The sequence below is a fragment of the Tachypleus tridentatus genome, chromosome 11, assembly GCF_004210375.1.
Source record: "Tachypleus tridentatus isolate NWPU-2018 chromosome 11, ASM421037v1, whole genome shotgun sequence".
Classification (NCBI taxonomy): Eukaryota; Metazoa; Arthropoda; class Merostomata; order Xiphosura; family Limulidae; genus Tachypleus; species Tachypleus tridentatus.
This window is the reverse complement of record NC_134835.1, coordinates 31,585,996-31,605,361: the sequence shown is the minus strand read 5'-3', so window position 1 is coordinate 31,605,361 and position 19,366 is coordinate 31,585,996. Positions and strand designations below refer to the sequence as shown.

The 19,366-nt window shown below is 30.5% G+C and overlaps 1 protein-coding gene across 3 annotated transcripts in view; it reads right to left on the bottom strand.

Annotated features, from left to right (window-relative positions):
• LOC143231873 (guanine nucleotide-binding protein G(q) subunit alpha-like) overlaps window positions 1-18,991 on the bottom strand; it is a 44,383-nt gene extending 25,392 nt beyond the window's left edge. For all 3 annotated transcript variants that reach the window (XM_076466633.1, XM_076466634.1, XM_076466636.1), the window contains exons 1-4: window positions 18,459-18,991; window positions 8,729-8,913; window positions 2,206-2,360; window positions 995-1,123 (exon numbers count right to left, since the gene is read on the bottom strand). In XM_076466633.1, coding sequence (XP_076322748.1) covers window positions 995-1,123; window positions 2,206-2,360; window positions 8,729-8,913; window positions 18,459-18,576 — 587 coding nt within the window. In that variant the 5' untranslated portion in view covers window positions 18,577-18,991. The remainder of the gene's footprint in view (window positions 1-994; window positions 1,124-2,205; window positions 2,361-8,728; window positions 8,914-18,458) is intronic.
• Window positions 18,992-19,366: the final 375 nt, after the last annotated feature.

The following is a 19,366-nucleotide window of genomic DNA, read 5'->3' as shown; positions in this document are numbered from 1 at the left end:
CTCTATTATTATTGTTACAAACATTTTGGATTTCCAATATTTTTGGTGTGTTTGTGTTTTCAGAGTTGTTTTTCTTATAAAGTGGTAACAACATGCAGTCTGTTATGAATGTCAACATGTTAGTAGTAATTAATTACAATTACTCATGTTGTCAATTGTTTCCCAAATGTAACAACTGGTTAAGATTATAGTTCGGTTAATAACTTCATACAATCATTCGTTTATGAGCACTGATTACTTCAGTTAGTGTCAGGTAAAATAATGAATTTACTGAAATTAGGGTTTCGAATTTTTAACTATTATGACCACTCCAATTCTCTAAGTACCATAAACATTGCCACTATGATTTTTGATTAATTCAAATTGGTTTAGGTTAATCAATTAGCATTTTGAATCACAAAAGTAATCCTCTAACTGAAATTAATGTTTCAAATTACTACTACTTTTGATTATTCAAACTATTCAAATTTCATGCGAGAATAATCAATTAATGTAATTAATTGTTTGTTTCTGTTTGATTTTGAATTTCACGTAAAGCTACACAAGGGCTATCTTTGTTAACCATCCTTAATTTAGCAGTGTAAGACTAGAGGGTAAGCAGCTAGTCATCACTACTCACTGCCAACTCTTAGACTACTCTTTTACCATAGTGGGATTGACCATCACATTATAGTGCCCCCACGCCTGAAAGGGCAAGCTTGTATAGTGTGACAGATATTCGAACCCATGACCCTCAGATTACAAGCTGAGAGCCTTAACTACCTTATTAATGAGCCCAACAATTAATCATTTAGAAAATTCCACTAACTACCCAGCTATAGTCAAGTTATAACACCTGACACAAGATAACATTCAATTTGATCAAATTTTAATGGCTGCATTATTATCAATATTCGAACAGTCTTGCTTCTCAAAAGAAATTTATTTTACAGTTATATATTTGGAAAACATTTTAGATCACTAACTGAATAATGATTAAACGATTTATTCAAACCTGAAAATGATGGAGTCTAAGATAAAAGGGTATTCAATAATTCCAGTAGTAGGGACTCGAACTCTAAGAATGTCTTGCTGGGTAGGTAAGTAATCTGGAGCAGCTATTCTCTGAATATCACTGAGATAACTGAAAAAAAAAAGATTCAATAATATCAGATTTTTTTTTTAAAATTGTTTTAAACAAATTAAATCAGTGGAGAAAGCAAATGACTAAATGCAACATTAGTGTGTATGAAGGTTTTGCAAAATATTCCTTTTAAAACCATAAATCAATAAGCAATAATATTTATGATTACAAGTGAAAACAATAATAATAATCTTTGATATCAATAAAATTTATAAGTACAAAACAAACAGCAATGTAACATTGTGTTCAAGAAGAATGAAACTGGTTGGCTTACAGTCTATTATTTTTGCTACTACAGTATTTTTCACAATTTTTCACTTAAAGAAATAACAGAAACAGTTCAAAATCTCATACAACCATCTTTCTAGAAATAAGCTGATGGTAAATGGACAAAGATCTGAAGAATATCATTATAATATAGCTCTATTAAACAATTTTAATTCTATGTACCAATGAAAAAACGTCAGTTATGAATACTTTGTGAGAAGTGTGACTTAACTGAAAACTAAAGGTATAATGGTCGACGGTTTTTTTTTTTTTAATATTCTCATTTATTTAAATAGATGATGTTTTCATACACAACATGAAAGAAAACTCTGAGAAATTTTGTTACATTATACAAAATTGTGAACTGGTCTAATGGCAGATGTTTCAAATAGCAAAAATTTGGCACTGATAGAGCATAATCAAATCCTTACAACAAATCATTGTATTTAAAAATCTATAAATTCCATAAGGGAGGATATTACACAATTCTAAACAAAACTCTTAAAGTTTTTAGATTGTAAAAACAAATTTGTTAAACATCCAGTGTCATAACACTAATTTGTTTACTTTTCAAAATAAATAAAATTAAAGAGGAAAATCATGTCTTAAAAATATGAAAAATGCACATACAACTATACTCATAACTTAATTTTACATTAAATTATCTGAAATTTAGAGTTAACAGAAAAGTTCCCATATTTCTCATTTTAATCAGAAAATGCTATGAAATAACTACAGTATAAATACATCAAGTGTTTTCATTAAGTGTTAAAAGTTTACAAGAGAACACTTAAGTAACTTCATTTACTGCTTACTATTTTGCTGAATCTGTGAGTTGGTACTCCCTTCTTCTGTCATAACATTCTTGGATTCCTGGATCTGCCCATAATGACGATACTGCTTCTACATAGGGGCTATCAAAAGTTGTAACTGTCTCATAGTCAACAGAATGAATTAACTCAGCATTTTCCTATAAAATCAATAAAAAAAGACATAATATACATAAACTTGTAATTTCACTATAAAACTTCTGATGGTAGATTTCAAATGTTTAAAGTATAATGCACTGTTCTTAAGTAATTTGAATTGTTCAAAAATGTATTTCTTCAAATAATTATTTTTTAACAATTAAAGTACATACAGTTTTCAAAATTAATTTCTTTGTACATGAAAGTAAGTTTTCACATGTACATTTTACTTCTTGAGTACGTTAACCTTTAGCCCTAACCATGATTTGTGAAAGGTTCTAAACATAAAAAATAACTTGATAGAATAGTACATCAATTTTAAACTAAACTAAAAATAAATTCTACAACTTTTTTTTAATCTACATCAGTTACCTACTTTTTATTTCACATATCTATTTATTCAAGTTTATGAAGTTTTTATGAGCCAAAATCAACATTAATATTTTGAAAACAAATGCTATTTGGAACTATTTTATCTTTCAACATATGTAATATGAATGTAACTTACTGCAGATGAGTGTACTCAAGTAAAAAAAAATTCATGTTTATAAGTAAATAATTTAAATGAAATATTTTTAACACTAATTTTAGTTGGCATCTGCTGTTTTGATAATAAAATCTTAATCGTCAATATCTTTAACATTAACTTTTATGATTATGAAAGACACCAAGTTATTACGGTCAGAAAGTAAGACAATAACCACTGTGTGCTATCACCTAGAATTTCCTTATTTTAAATGGAAAAATCAGAAATCATTACCTACAAATAACTACATATATTTGAAACAACAAGACAGTAAAATTACATGCTCCACTTAGGATTTATTTAAGTCTTTATTTCTAATTTTTATCAGTTGTTAAAACTTTCTTGTTTGGACAAAAATTCTGAGGCTATAGTACAGTAAAATGGTATACATTATTGGACTAAATTGAATTTGTCATTTCCCTTAAACTTTGTCTTCCAGTCTTTTGATAATTAAATACAGACACTTATACATATTTGTATGCACTTTTCACATGTCAACAGTAAAAGGCAAACATCAGATAAACTTATGAATTTTAAAGAACAACACATTTTACCTTAACAAGTCATTATTAAGTCTTTGTATAAGGAGCTCAATTTTCACTGACTTAGTAACCATGAAACTACACATGGAATAATTGAGTGTACGAAATTCATCCTCACGAAGTTTAGTAGACTTTTAGTAAATACTACATGCTTGTTGTACACTAAAAATCTGTTGTTTTTTAGTAAAGTATTTTTACCAAAGATTTATTACTGAATTTTTGAAGCTGTTACTTAATCTAAGTAAAAGATGATTTTCAGATTAAGAATTAAGATACTTTTAATCTTCCAGTTTTCATATTTCATGTGAATATCAAAATGTTTGTTTTGTTGATAAAAATTTATTTTATCTCATTTTTCTGTACTTTAGCCCTAACTTTAGCAAAACCATCAATGTACAAAGAGAAGTAGATAAATACAAAGGAAAACAAATACACGTTTTCTGTTTCTTTGAATGCATAATTATCTTTAATTTCAAATTACTTATTTTCACAGCTTCAACTGTTAACCTTTTAATACCAACTTTTATTTTTTTTTCCACAATTTTATGGTTTTATCAGTAGAGTTTATATCAAGAAAGTAGTTTATTCCACTGTAGAAATTAATCACAGTATTATCTCTTTACATACAGCTGTAACTGTGTCAGATTTCACTCACTTTTTCACTAAGTTTGTTGTGCAAGTCAAGTCACATAGCTTTAAAACATGCAATTTAGAAAACAAATGATATCTCAATCATACAAACAGGATGTCCCAAAACTACTGTAATTTACCTGGCTTTCTAAGAAGGTTTAAAAATTCCTTAAATGACCAAAGCACTAGATTAGATATAAACAAAAGCTAAGAATTCAAATGACTATAGCCTTTCTGCTAAAAAATAAAGGAACAATATATAAAAGGAAAAAATGTTCTCTTTTAATGGCCCTAAACATTCCCATCAATCATATACAAGTGATTATATAATAATAGTGAAAGACAAAACTGAGAGGTTAAACCAATGTGTTGATACCTTAACAAATCAAGAAGAGATTCAAATTTCATATTCTTGTTTGTAATTTTGCATGTTTTGTGCTTCTCATTCAATGAATACTCTAGAAACTTTATTTTTCAGGATACAAAATACGAAGAGAATAATTCAGAGCACAGACAAATGAAGACTGAGAAGCTAAAGTTTTAAAATAAACTTTTCTTATAAGTGGACTAAATACAGTTAAACATTAGTACTGATTCTAATCAATCAACTTAGTTGAACTGTATCTCATGAATAACTGCATTTCACTGTATACAGATCGATGTTGAAGGTCATCTCTTCAAATGAACTTGATCTGTAGTAAATATATCCTGTATTTTTAACTGATAAATGCAGTAAAACACACACAAAATTATATGGTAAAAGTATCAGGCAGTTGCATATGAAATGTTGGATTTTTAAAGGAAAATGTGATACAATATTTAATTTATTTAATCAAAATAAGTTTCTTTAGACTTAATACACTTCTGCCAATAGGCTGTAGGATTATAAATGCCTTATTTAAAGAACTGGACATCCTTGATGGAATGAAGTCTTAGAAGACACTTTCAACTAACCATTGGTTTGAAAATGTTCTTCTCTCTTAAAAAAACATCCAAATGTTTAAAAAAGTGATAATCTGTAGATGAAAGATCTGGCAAATATGGTGAATGAGGTATTTCATACAGTAGTTTGTATACTCTTTGGACAATGAAGTGTGAGACATGAGGTCAAGCATTGTTATGAAGCAGTATGGGTCCACTGCAATTGACCATTGCTGGACGTTTTGGTGACAATGTCTGATGCATATCTTCAAGTTCACAACAGTTTTTCTCTGCTATGATTGTTTCTCCAGAGCTTAAGAATGAATAACAGATAACACCTGCTGTTGACCACCAAACATTAACCATAAGCTTCTTACAGTAAAGAGTTGGTTTCAGTGCTTCTGCCACAGTCTGGTTCATCACTGATTGTCATAAAAAATCCATTTTTCATCACAAGTGACAATTATGTGGAGAAACAGGTAATTTTTGTTGTAAGTGAAAAGCAAGAAACATTTTTCTATTCATCTTGTTTGAAGGTTTTTCAGTCAGTTCATGAGATACCAATTCATCGAGCTTTTTCATCTTACCAATTGCTTCAAGATGTTGGGAAATTTTGAACAATGAACATTAAGTTTATCAGGAAGTTCTCTCACTGTCTGGCAGGTATTTAATTCAACTAAGGCCTTCAATTCTTTTTCATTTATGGTTGTCTGAGAGCAACCCCCAGGCTAATCTTCAAAGTTTGTGTTACCAGAGCAAAACATCCTTAACCAAAGCTGTGCTGTGTGCTCATTAGCTGTGCTATCACCAAATGCATGATTGATATTATAAGCTGCTGTTGCTATACTGTGATCACGTTGACCTTGTACAAGAAAATTACACAAATATCAATTTTATCCACACCGATAAAAATCAATATAAATATTTAGTTTCTGAAATAATAATGTGAGTTTGAAATGAATAAGACAATATACTATATTATCCTGACAAACTTATAATAATGCTTCTCTTAACACCACTAAAAATCAAGTTTCAAATATTCACTTGAAAATTTGACCCTTCATGTGCAAACAGCCTGATAATACATGAAAACTTGCTAACTAGTGTTAAATGCATTTTTTACATTTTTAATCAGTTTTCATAATACAAACAAAATATTTATCAGCTATTTGTCACAAATGGTACACATGCACTACGGATAACATTTGTATCACATATACAGTAAAACCTATCCAAGCCAAAAACTGCATGAGACGGAAACCTGTACAAGCTGGAAATACCAAAATTTTGCACCATTGTCTTAAGATTTCCCTCATAAAAGGCCTTCTATACGGCAGAACCAGCATAACATGGACGGAAAACTATCTTTCACCTACCTCATCTATCAACAAGTAGGATTAGAACCTGAGTATGGCAAAAAAATGTTTTTGATTAAATATTAATTTCTTAATTAATTAATAATTTGTTTAAATATTAATAAATTTTCAGACATTTTATTACAGTAATTATTGATTAAATATATTCTGTTCTTTTTTCTGCCATTATTATTTTTGCAGTTAAATTAGATTCATGATTTGTAGAAATATATTTGTCTTTTAAATACAAAATTCTACTGTTTAAATAATTCTCATGAAAAAATAAATTCCTGTCTTCCCTAATTTTAAAATTTAGGGAAAATGTACCATGGGTAATAGGTAAAAGTGAAAATCTGTGCTCTTTCAAAAATTTAAGGAAGAATCAACTTCCTGTGAAATGGAAAGTGAATAATAAAGCGTGGATGACAAGTGTTACATTCAAAGAATTTTTTTAACAAATTAAACAAAAGAATGGAACAATAAAATAGGAATATTCTACTTTTCCTAGAAAACACAAATTGCCACCCAAAAGTTCAACTTTCAAATGTTCTTTTAGTCTTTCTACCTCCATGTACAACACCAATTCTACAACCACTAGATAATGGAATTATACAGCATATAAAATTGAAATAAAATTTGCATATTATTGCAAACATGGACAACTGTAAGAGAGCATCTGAAATGACCATGAAAATTGTCATGTTAGATGCAATTGCATTTTTAAGTCATTCACTCAAATGTGTAAAAGATTAATGTGTAATAAAGTGCTTTCAAAACTGTGGATTTATTCTTGCTAATGGCAGAGATTGTAGAGAAGTTGTTTGTTATGATGATTCTAGTGAAATCCAAACTCTGATTGAGAAGACTGATGCAGATGATTCTGTGAATGTGGAAGGTTTTGTGAACATTAACAAGAATGTTTTAACAGAAACTGATGAAATTGATTTAAAATCTATAATAGAATTGCAAGATGGTAACAGTGTGAGAGATTCAGAAGAAGCACAAAATGGAAAATATAGTGAGGAAACAGAAATTCCTCCTTCACTGTAAGTATTAAGTTATATTAATGCTCTCAAATTGTATGCAAAAAATGAAAGGGAAAAATGAACATCATAAAAAGGCTGTAGAATTAGCTTTCTCTTTTAACCTCATAAGAAAGCCCATTAAAAAAATGAAACAGTTGAAACTGGACACTTTCTTCAAATACATTTGAATAAGATCTGGTGTACTTGTGTATATTTTGTTCTTATTCCAATAAATATAGCATAAACAGTATAACTTTATTCACAAATGTCTTACTTGCCTTGAGTCAAGCAAAAATAATGTTCCATTCAAAAATTATGTATAATTAAGGAAATGCATGTTCACTATGTTTAAACCGGAAAACCTGCTTAACCTGAAAAGTTTACTTGGTCCCCGTGCAATTCCTCCTTATACAGGTTTTACTGTATAATGTAATAATATAGTTTTGTTTCTGTGGGAAATAAGTATTTTTGTATTTCAACATGTTCATTTGTTATTTATTTTCATGAGGAATTATTTTTACTGAATGAAATGGTTGAAAACCTATTCAAACTAAAATGGACATGCAACTATCGTGACCTAGTCCCTGCTGTCTTTACAATATTGGCCTAATAATAATATACATGTTAAAATAAAATATGAACTATTTATGCATTTTACCTGCAATCTTAAAGGTAGGATTTTTTTTCCCAATTCTGCATCTTAATTAACTGAGTGCTTAAACTCTTATTTAAACTATGCACATCAAAGCACACAAAAATCTAGTTGATCAAGACCCCATGGACAGTCAACTAATGTATGATACAGTACTGTGCAAATCGTCATAATGTATTTTTATTTGTCTACAAAAGTTGAAAGTTTTAGGGTTTGCACACGTTTTGCAGAAAGGTTTCAAGTTATCCAAACTACAATTTATTCTTTATGCATTATACATAACAATTATACATGGTATAATACTAAAATACACAAAAAGTTAATTTTCATAAGCAATATACTTTCTGAAATTCAGGTGTATTTTCTAATATCACTATCACTTTCTGTTGTGATAAGAATCACAAGAAAAACTTATATAATCTACTATAATGCTTTCTCGTTGATTATACAGCACAAGTACTAGATATCTGAATGGAAATGAAGTTAACTCATAATACAAATATAAGTACAAACTTGAGATTGACAGTTATTTCATTTGTGCTATGGACAGTCATTTTTCAACATTTGCTTTATAATAGACCAGTCACTAAATATTAAAACTAGTGTATTCTTTGTCTTTTATAGGGGAAATACTAATTTGTACCAAATCATTTTCAAATTGAGTTTGAAATCTACTTTGAGTTTCAAATGATACATGTATATTAAAATTTGTAGCTTACAATATTAGACTGATCTTTGTATGATATCTTCAACATTTCCATGGCTTTGACCATGCTCTGCATAGCCATTATTATGTTCTGATAAACAAGTTTAATATAGCTCTTCTTGTCCTCATCTGAATAACCTTGTCCATGAATGATCCTCATTTGTTTAATAAAAGTACTCTTTCCAGATTCACCTGTACCTAAAAAAAAAAAGGAAAAATTGAGAAACTTGTATAAAACTGCAAGTCTGTATATAATAACAAAAGTTAAATCTCAACTAATAACACCTCACAGTATAACACTATAATGCTTTTGTTTTCTTTCCAGATAAAAATATACAGTATCTATGTTTAATTTAAGTGCCTGTACATTATAACCAATTGTATGTCACACACAAACTACAGTTGCTGATTGAGATAAGGTATAATTTTTAAACTTTTTTGTTACAGTAGCTAAAATACTTAAAAAAAAAGGGGTAGAGAACTGTATCTACTTACAAGAATATGAAGCTCCAAAATGTGACACTAATATATATTAAATATAGATATAGAATGTCACATTTGTTTACAGTTTTTCATAAGCAAATGCTGTTTGTTGAATATAACTCTTAATGACAAGTTCTGCATTTATGTGAATCTACAACTTTTCTTTATGCACGAAACAAATGAAATATGTCAAAAGAGGCCATAAATACATTTTTCTGTCTAAGGATTGTTCAAATTTAACATGTACATAAGTTTGAAATAAGCAATAATCATGCAGAAAGATTTATAGGTTTTTTTAACATCTTATCTTTGGCAAGTTTGAATATTTCTACTCCCAAACACAAATTATATTAATACAGTATGCACCAATATTAAACATATCTGTTATAGTTTTCTTTTGTAAGTAATTTTAGAGACAATTATTAAAACTTAATGATGTCATTTGCCCTCAACATTAACACAAGATATTAGGCTGCAAAAAGTTAAGACTAAAAATCATAATTAATAAGAACTTAATATTTGATTGGTTGTCCTTAAACAGTAAAATCTTAAACATCAAGACCACATGTTGACATAACTTCCCATACACGAATTAATATTTAAAACAGTTATTTCTATTACTAAGAAAAGTGAAGTAATTTTCATGCCTATGAAAACATTTGTCAGCACATAGCTTGATAAGCTATAAGGAATATTTTTCTGCAGCCATTATAAGTTCAGATAGTATAAAGCACAGTTCATATTGATGACAAATTTTATTGCATGAGACAGCGTATTGATAAATGCAAATTGAAAGGACACAAGCAAAATTTACAGAACAGACCTTGAAGCAGAGCAGATGCAAACCTTATTACATTTAGCTGATGGTAATACAAAGAACTCTTACAGTAAACATTTTCTATATTGAAGCTGAAGCAATACAGGTGATTAAAGTAATTGTCAAATTGTCAGATATAAAGACAGATGAGGATAAAAGGTAAGGATTGAAGATAATATAAACACTAAAATATGATACTGAAAGACATTAAATCAGGAGCGTTGAAAAAATGATGGAATAATGAAAAAAACTAAGCTTAAATTCAAACAATATTGGGGAAATATTGTATGAAGTATTTCTTGCGACACTTATAAAAATACAGAAGATAAAGTTATATAAAGAGAAAATAACACTGAAGATTGAAAAAGTTTCAACAATAACAACAAGATATGGTTATATATCAAATGGGACGAAAGAATGTATACAGGAGGAGAGACAGGCTGAATGATTAAAGAAAAGCAAGAAATCCTGACACAGTACAGGAGTGAAAAATTATTAAAACAGAAAAGATAAATGGTATGCAAAGAAAACAATAGTAGGTATCAAAGTTGAATAATATTAAATTAAGACAAACATGGAGTTAGCCGAAAGTAACCATACAACTGTTTCATTCACATAGTTTCATTTTTAACAACTGCTCTGAAACAAACAATAATTAAATTAGTTTTGTTGTATTTGTAACATTGTCCTTTGTACCAACTGTATGTAGTAGTAGTAGTAATTTTTGTCTCTTTCTACACATTCAAATGTATCGAAACTTAGGTCATAACTGATAAGAGATTCATAATTTGTTTATATATAGGTTTTGTGTTCAAAACAGTAGAGTTGTTATATATTAAGAACTTGCTTACAAAAACTAGAGTCTAAGGATTAAATAAATTAAACTGATGCATTTTATGTATTTTATTGAGATATTTCAAGTGCCTTTCTACCATATTGGAGGCTGGAATGTTAACTTCAAGAGGTAAGTTTTCAACTTACTTACCCCCAAATAGTAGTACCTTATTTTCTTATTTTTATTTCAATTAATTTTTCTTCTTTACTTTGAAGAGCACTCACCATCCCACAACTGTTTGCAGGCAGTGAAGGGTGATGCATATGTGGGATGTTGTGGGCTTGAGCACCCATCTCTCATTTTTACAAATTTATACTTTAAGAAACTCTCAACAACGTGGTACAAGATATTGGAGGGTGGGACAATTGCAACAAGATCTCTACTACTACCACTAATAAATTTATAAAACTCATTTGTTTACTTATAGCTATAAAAGTTGTAACTTTAATAATAAAATCAAATAGAAAGCCTACAAAGTCACTGAGAGTGCACCCTTGTACAAATTAATTGAAACAAATGGTCATTTTACAATACTTTCAGCATGGCAGCCGGTGTAGGCTCACTAGACCCACTGATTTCCTTTAATAGTCATTTTTTGACACAGACGGCGTCATTAGCTGTGTTTTGCAGTACGGTCGTACTATTTTTGGGATAAAAGATGAAATTTTGAAATATTACGCCATTCAATATTACGTTAGAAGGGCAAGGATACCAGTCAAAAAACAACTTCTTACCAACTCAATGAAGAAAAAACGGTATCAATTGGGTCTGAAATACAAGAACTGGACACAAGAACAATGGAGGAAGATGTTATTCAATGACTAGTCTCATTTCTTCGTACAGGGTCAAGAAGTCTGCACGTTCGCAAATCTCCAGGTGAGAAACTTTGAGAATCTCACATCAATCAGTTTGTAAAACATCCCTTGAAGGAGATGTTTTGGGGCTTTTTCGGCTACTATGGCGTCGGAAGCTTACATATCGTAGAAGGTGTGATGCGAGGACCACAGTACATCAAAGTTTTGCAGAGAAGAGTCATTCCAGAATTGAAAAAGAGATTTCCAGATGGATCTGGCATTTTTCAGCAAGATCTGGCTCCGTGCCACACATCGAAACTTGTGAAGAATTTTATGACTACAACATGAATAAAGGTGCTGGACTGGCCTGGAAACTCTCTGGACTTAAATCCTATTGAAAATCTTTGGGCGATTTGTGAAGAAAGACTTCAGGGAAAAGACTGTACTACAAAAGATAAGCTAATTGAGGCCATAATTGAAGTGTGGTACTGCAATCCAAAAATTGCAGTCAACTCATGGACTCAATGCCAAAGCAGATTAATGATCTTCTGAAAACTAAAGGCGGTCATATCATATATTAATTTGTGAGTAATTCTTAGATTCTCAGAAATAAAATGCTAAACACTGAAAAAATTGTAATTTTCCATCTTGTTTCAATTAATTTGCACAAGGGTGTACCTCAGTTAGATCACAACAAAACAATCTGAAAGTTAACATCCGTATTTCTAGTAATGTGACTGATGTGAAAAGCTTTATATTTTGAAGTTTGTAATCACAATTAAACAATTACAATTGTAAGATCTGCTCAAAAAAATTAAAGGAACATGTACATTTTCTTATATCATTTATCTCAGTGTTCCAAATGTGATATTTTTATTATTTTAGGTAACTTACCTCATTTCAGTTCCATCTGTATCCATTTTTTAATGTGTGATGAATGGTAAAACATGGAGAAATAAAGTTTTTAAAAATGACCAACATAACCAAAACTGATATCCCATATGAAACAAGACCTTAAACAGTTTACATGTATTTATTTTAAAAATGTTTGAAACATTCAATATCTAGTATGGCCTCTATGGACTCTGGCACACTCCTGACACTGATTTGGCACACTTTGAATCAGTCTATTGATGTTATCTTGGGGTATGGCAGACCACTCATTTACCAGGGCTTGCCAGAGTTCCTGTAGGTTCTGATGAGGGTGCTGACATTCACTAACATGCCTCAACAACATATCCCAACAATTTTTCAATCTGATTTAAATCTGGAGATCTGGCAAGCCACTCAAAAGTCTCTATTCCTTCCTCGTCAAGGAAGTCCATACACAGTCTGGTGATGTGGGCTCGTGCATTAACTTGCATGAGAATGAACCAACTGCTGACAGCACCAGCAAAAGCCCTCACAATGGATTCCAGAATTTCATCTCTATATCATGATGTCTTCAAAGTACTCCTGTCAAGTTCGTGTGGCCACCCAAGCATATGCCTGCCAAGATCATTACAAAACCTCCTCCATAAGTGTTGACTTCCACAATGTTACAGGTGGAAAATTGCTCTCTTCAGCATCTCCACACTTCTATCATCATGAGACACAGTGAGCCTGCTCTCGTCTGTCCACAGCACAGTGGCCCATTGATGAAGTTCCCAGTCCAGGTGCTGATGAGCAAACTCCAACCTGGCTGCACAGTGTTGCACTGTCAGAATAACGCCTCTTGCAGGCCGTCTGGCCCTAAGGCATCCTTCATGCAGATGATTGTGAACTGTTTGGGTCAACACCAGGTTTCAGTGAAATGCTAAATGTTATTTCATAGTGAAAAAGCTGGCTGTTGTTCAACGATGACGGCCTTGATTTGGTCTCCTGGTAGTGTCGCCAAAGTTGATTGATGATGCTTGGTGACACACCAACACGCTGTGCCACCCTCCTTTGGGTCTGGCCATCTTCAAGCATCTAAACTGTCCTAGCAACCTCGTTCTCTCTCAGATGGCACCTGACTGCTTGAGTACACAAGATGAAGGTGCACTGACAAAACAAGCTGCAAAAGATCCAAGTTGGTGTTTATTTCAAGAATTGATGAAGAATGCATAGTTTCACATAACAGCCTTATACAAAGTACCTTGAGTTGTATTCTTGAGGGAGGTGAGTTTTGTTTAAGTTGCTTCGCTTCAAACTTCACTCGCAAGCTTAAAAAATACACTTGTAGACAAACGGATATGTTTTTCATACATAAATTTAGTTATGACAAAAATATACTGAAATATGTACTTGTTCCTTTAATTTTTTTGACCGGTATATTTGGACAAAGCATTGATAAGTTTACACCTCAATTCATATTTTAGCATTCTTAAGCATGATACAACTTATTCTAAGTATACGTACATAGTTTTTACATTTTCAGTTATTTTGGACATTAATAATACTAAAGATCTTTTTCACAAGTATTACAGTTTCCAAACAATAAAAAATAATTTCTGTAACATATGTAAAAAGTGAAACTAACTTTGTTCAAAACAAGTCTTTAAGGTTTAGAGACCACACACATCGTTAGTGTGTTTGGAAAAAGCCAATAGATGAACATTTACCATAACAATGTTCAACCAACACTCATGCTGTTGTATTCATTTGGAAACAAGTTACTGGCTGTAAATCCCAGCTGTGTTTATTTCAGAAAAAATGGAACAAAAAGGAATTTTTACAGTAATCAATAGTCCAATCAAATACAAACACTGACATCTTTCTTTCTAATACTGTTGTTGACCCTTCCTTTAAATCCATAGCTGTTTACACAAAATTAAATAATAAAGTTATCAATACCCCCAAAATCCTGTGGGGGGTTGTCTATTTATATAAAACATTAAAGAATACAGTTATTAATTTCTTAAACAAAATAAATGGGGAAAATGAGACCCCCCTATCCTCTTCCACCATATCTGGGCCTATTTATAAAAATCAAATATACAATCATGTAATTATGAATTAGAGATATAACACAGTTTAAAAGACAAAGTAAATTTACACATTATTTAATACTTAAATAACCAGAGAGTTGGCAGCAAGTGTTACCAGTCAGATGCCCTTCTTTTTGTCAGCAGCTTCAAATTATGACAGTGACAGACAGCTTAACCAGTCTTGCAATTACAAAGACTGCATGAGTAAACTTACTGGCAATAAAAACCAAACTTAAGATTCTCAAAAGATAAAGAATTCCCTCACTGACTCATTATGCAGCTTTGTGCTTAACAAGAAACACAGTGACAAAATTTAAATTATGTGATTATTTCTGTGACAGTCAATATTTTTGATATTTTAATCAATGAAATGTTTAGTTAATAAATGCTAATAAGTAATTCATTACACTGATTAAATTCCCCAGTTATTGTAGCCTCCCATGTTTTCAATATATCTTGAAGATTCAAATATTTTGACTTTCCTAAAATCATATCAGACTATTACCTCAACATCAGCTTAAAAACAGGGAATTATAATAGTAATGGCCTTGGTACCAACAAACAACTCCCATATAGCTACATTTAGGTTTTCTCAGTTCCAAAAACATCTTCTATCTTCATAAAGATAGAACAGTCAGTTACCCTAAAATCAAGACTTAACAATAGTAAGTTTGCTAGTCTGATACATAATTGATCTACCTGTTCAAATCTACAATATTTTTATGTTTGTTTTTTTATAATCTTAACCCAAATATTTATTCAAACACCAATGGTCTTTTGGAATAAGCTTTCAACACATTTTGTACTAATAATGTTTTCACTCTTTCATTATATGAACACTAAAACAAAACAAAAACACTTCAATAAAAAAAACTTCCAAAATAAAATCCTTATAATAATAAACTAACTGAAATTAGAGTAAAATCTAGATAAACATATTTGAAAAAGTATGTATATAAAATATAATTTACTTAATGGAAGACACTTCACAGTTTTGGACTTTTGTTCTTATGAGGTACAGCAGTGCTTCAGGCTTGGAAATCATGGCAAAACAATTACTCACTCTTTTGAGTTTTGAACTTATAAACTGTTGGAATATTGTATCAATGAAAATTAAAAGATGATACCAAGAATTATACTTGTTACTAGATGACATGAGTACAATTTCAGAAAAATTCCTATGAATTAATGATGTTAAAAATATAAAACTTGATTTATTCTAATGAATGATTTGAAAAAAAACCTGTAAACCTTGTTTAGGACAAAGATATAAATAGCTGAACTTGAAAATGCTTTCACACTTGAAATTTTACCTGTCTTTTCATTTATTATCCCACTAAGAGATGCACGAAATTTAAAGCATGCTTTTAAATACAAGAGATATTTGCTTTCATTACCCAATATCATCTTTCAAACTTTAGTCTGAAATAAAGCTCAAATATTAAGTCACACAGAACTTCAGAAAATGATGTTAAAATATTCATTTAAGAGCTTTTGGTAAACAACATACCCCATTTTCTAGTCGAGTTATGATAATGATGCAAACATGTAACATTTTGTGGTTCTCACACAAATGTAAATTAGAAGATGTGTTTTAAGAAGCACAATAAATTGTGAACCCAAACCAAGAAAAGCAAGCCTCAAAATTGATGGTTTTGTATAGAAGAGATAAATAAAACTTCATTTAGATAGCCAAACAGTAGCAGTGAAGGACTAGCACAAACTTTCACAGGTTCTATGTTTCAACAGCAAATAAAACTGGGGAACGTGAATATTATACAAAAAAGGTGTTTCAGAAGCATATTTGCAGATTCATTTGAATTATTTTTCTGATCTGTTATCAACCAGCTTAACAGTTTGACTGACAACTAAGAATTACAATTTGTTTTAATTCTGAAAACATATTTAAATAGATTATTTTCAAGTTAATTAACTGTGAACAAAATGACCTTTACCATCTAGCACTACAACTATAAAGTGTTATAATTAAAGTTTCATAATAATACTTTTTAATAATACTATTTTTAATCACACTTCAAAACTCTCTGATGACGGAGCTTTTGAATTAAGGCATAGCAATGTATTTCAACAGTAACCTGTAGCAAATGTTACTACAGCAGTAATTTTGTTTATAAGTAATAAAATACAAATGAATGCTATTGAACTAATATTATTAGTAGTAGATTTTAACAGTAAATTAGTGTTACATATCCTCTTTAACAAAAACAAAATGAGTGATATAAATAAGTAATTTTTCCATTAAAATGTAACATATCAGAATAGCAATGCTGGTACAAAAAAGAATACCCCCAAAAAATAAAAACAATTTACTAACAAATTTATCTATTTAAATATTTTGTTGATCATCCAAAATTATTTTATTATACTAGCAACTTTAAGGCCCAATGAGTTTCTACATGTGCAAGAAAATACAAGCAGAACTTTGTAGAAATGACCACATGGAATGAAATTTCAAAACTAGGTCTCAAATACACTACAAAAATAGATGTTTTAGAAATAAAAAACTGACTCACCAACTACATTAACTTCATGTTTATCTACATTTGTAAAATTAAGGGAAAAATTATTTATTACTATCAATTCTACAAGTAATGTTTCCCATTCTACTTAATTATTATGCTAATAAGGTGCTACTACTGATTATGGGAAAATTACTCATATAATAGTACTCATATCATATAATGTGATATCATGAACAAACAAATATACCTATACACCTTTGTTTCTAAAGCCAATTTCCAAAACTGCATATTAATTTTATTAATAATATCACAAGTTCAAATAATAATGTAAAAACAATAGTCAATGCAATTTAAAGAGTAAAAATGAATTTGTATTAAAACACTAGTTACTTATCTGTTCAATATAATATTTTGGAACAACACAGGACCTCTAGGTCTCATCCTCTAAATTAAACAAACTATGAATAAATAATCTGTGAAAAAAATTAAAACCAGTCCTTATCGAGCTCCATCTTAAACTCACTTTAATTTACTGCCTCCAAAACATCTGAAAATAACCAATTCCGAAGGCCAACTACCCTGTTAGGTAATTAAACTTGTCTAAGTTAAATATGACTCTTATTCTGGTAAAAGTTATATTTGTGCCCCTTAGTTCTACTGTTCTCACTTTTAAGTATGAAAAAATTATGCATCAACACTTTCAATCCCCTTTACAAACTTAAACACCTAAACCAGATCCCTTCTAACTATTATTTTCTCAATAGTAAATAAAGTAAGAGATTCAAATATCTCCTCTTCTAACACAACCCCTCTACCCCAGGCACAATTATAGTAATCCTCCCCACAATTCAATGAATTTCTTAAGGTGAGAAGCCCAAGACCAAACAGAATATTCTAAATATGGACTAACCAGTGACTTGTACAATGAAATAATAATCTCTTTGGACTTGTATTCAATATACCTATATTGAATTAATATATATTCAAAATACAATCTAAAATCCTTCTTGCTCTACCATTACTACTATAGCAACAGCACATTGCTTGGATGGCTGTCTTCCGATCAAATATGAGTAATATTACATCAAATTCCCTTTCTTCCATGACGCTGTTAAGTTTATTTCCATCCAAATTATATATGTATATATATATATAAAGTTTTCCAAGAAAGCTGGCGATTAAAAATAAAAAAAAAAAAGTTTGGACAAAGGATAAAAATCAACCTTACGAATATACACCTTTTTAATACTATTAGTAAGCCTATATAGGCTTAACTAAGGCTACAGTTAAGCCTAAGACTGGTCCTAACTTCTTAAGTTCTTGTAGGAAGTACCGATTACAATAATTTGTCAAGTCATTTTTCATATTTGTAATGTCACTGACCTAATAAAAGTAGTTTAAGTTCTCTTCTTGCATCACGTTTGTCCTTGCGAAGCTGTCTTTCTATTTCTTGGTTGATTCTTTTCTGTTCTTTTCCTTCTTCGCTAAGACAACAAGCCATGTTCAAATTTCTAAATGTAATCGGCGAATGAGCGCGGTACTACAAATTAGTACAACACGAACAACCGCCGTCTTGAAAGCTAACTTCGTCAAGCTGTTCAGTAGTCGTCAGCAGCCACTTGGATCGTAAATTTGCTAGCACGTAGATAATGTTAAGCCTAAACCTATAGTTATATTATTATCAATAGCGTTAAACAAAACACAACATTCAACTAATACTGCAAATTTCGACATTAAATACAGCAACGTGATGCTACACTATTTTGATTATCAGTTTAATAAAAATACTGTGACGATTAAAAACAATGAAATTATCTCAGACACTAACTTATCAGTTAATATTTCGCTCACAGTCACACACCATCCACAACATAAGTGAACAAGGCCTCTTTCTCATTTTCTGACGTGCTGGGTGTGGCGTGCACGATTTTACCGGGAGGACAAACAATTAACTCAATAGCTTCCAAGCTATTTCGCTCAAGAATTGCCGAAACACATACGTATATACGATCGACATAATCTAATTACTATTTGATATAACTAGCAAAAATTAAAAGTGGTTTTAAATAGGGCTTAATTGAAGTATACATTTAGAAACAAGGAAAACAGATCTCCCGTTAGGGAGGGATATAAGATAAAATCTAGTAAGAGCCCATGTGTTTAAGTGTTGTCATTCATATCTGTTTCCTTTGGATCATGTAAGACAAGTTTGAACACCTACAGGCTGTGTACAGCTCAAGACAAATTGTATGCGATAATTTCACAAACATGTAAGTTCAGTGAAACAAGGA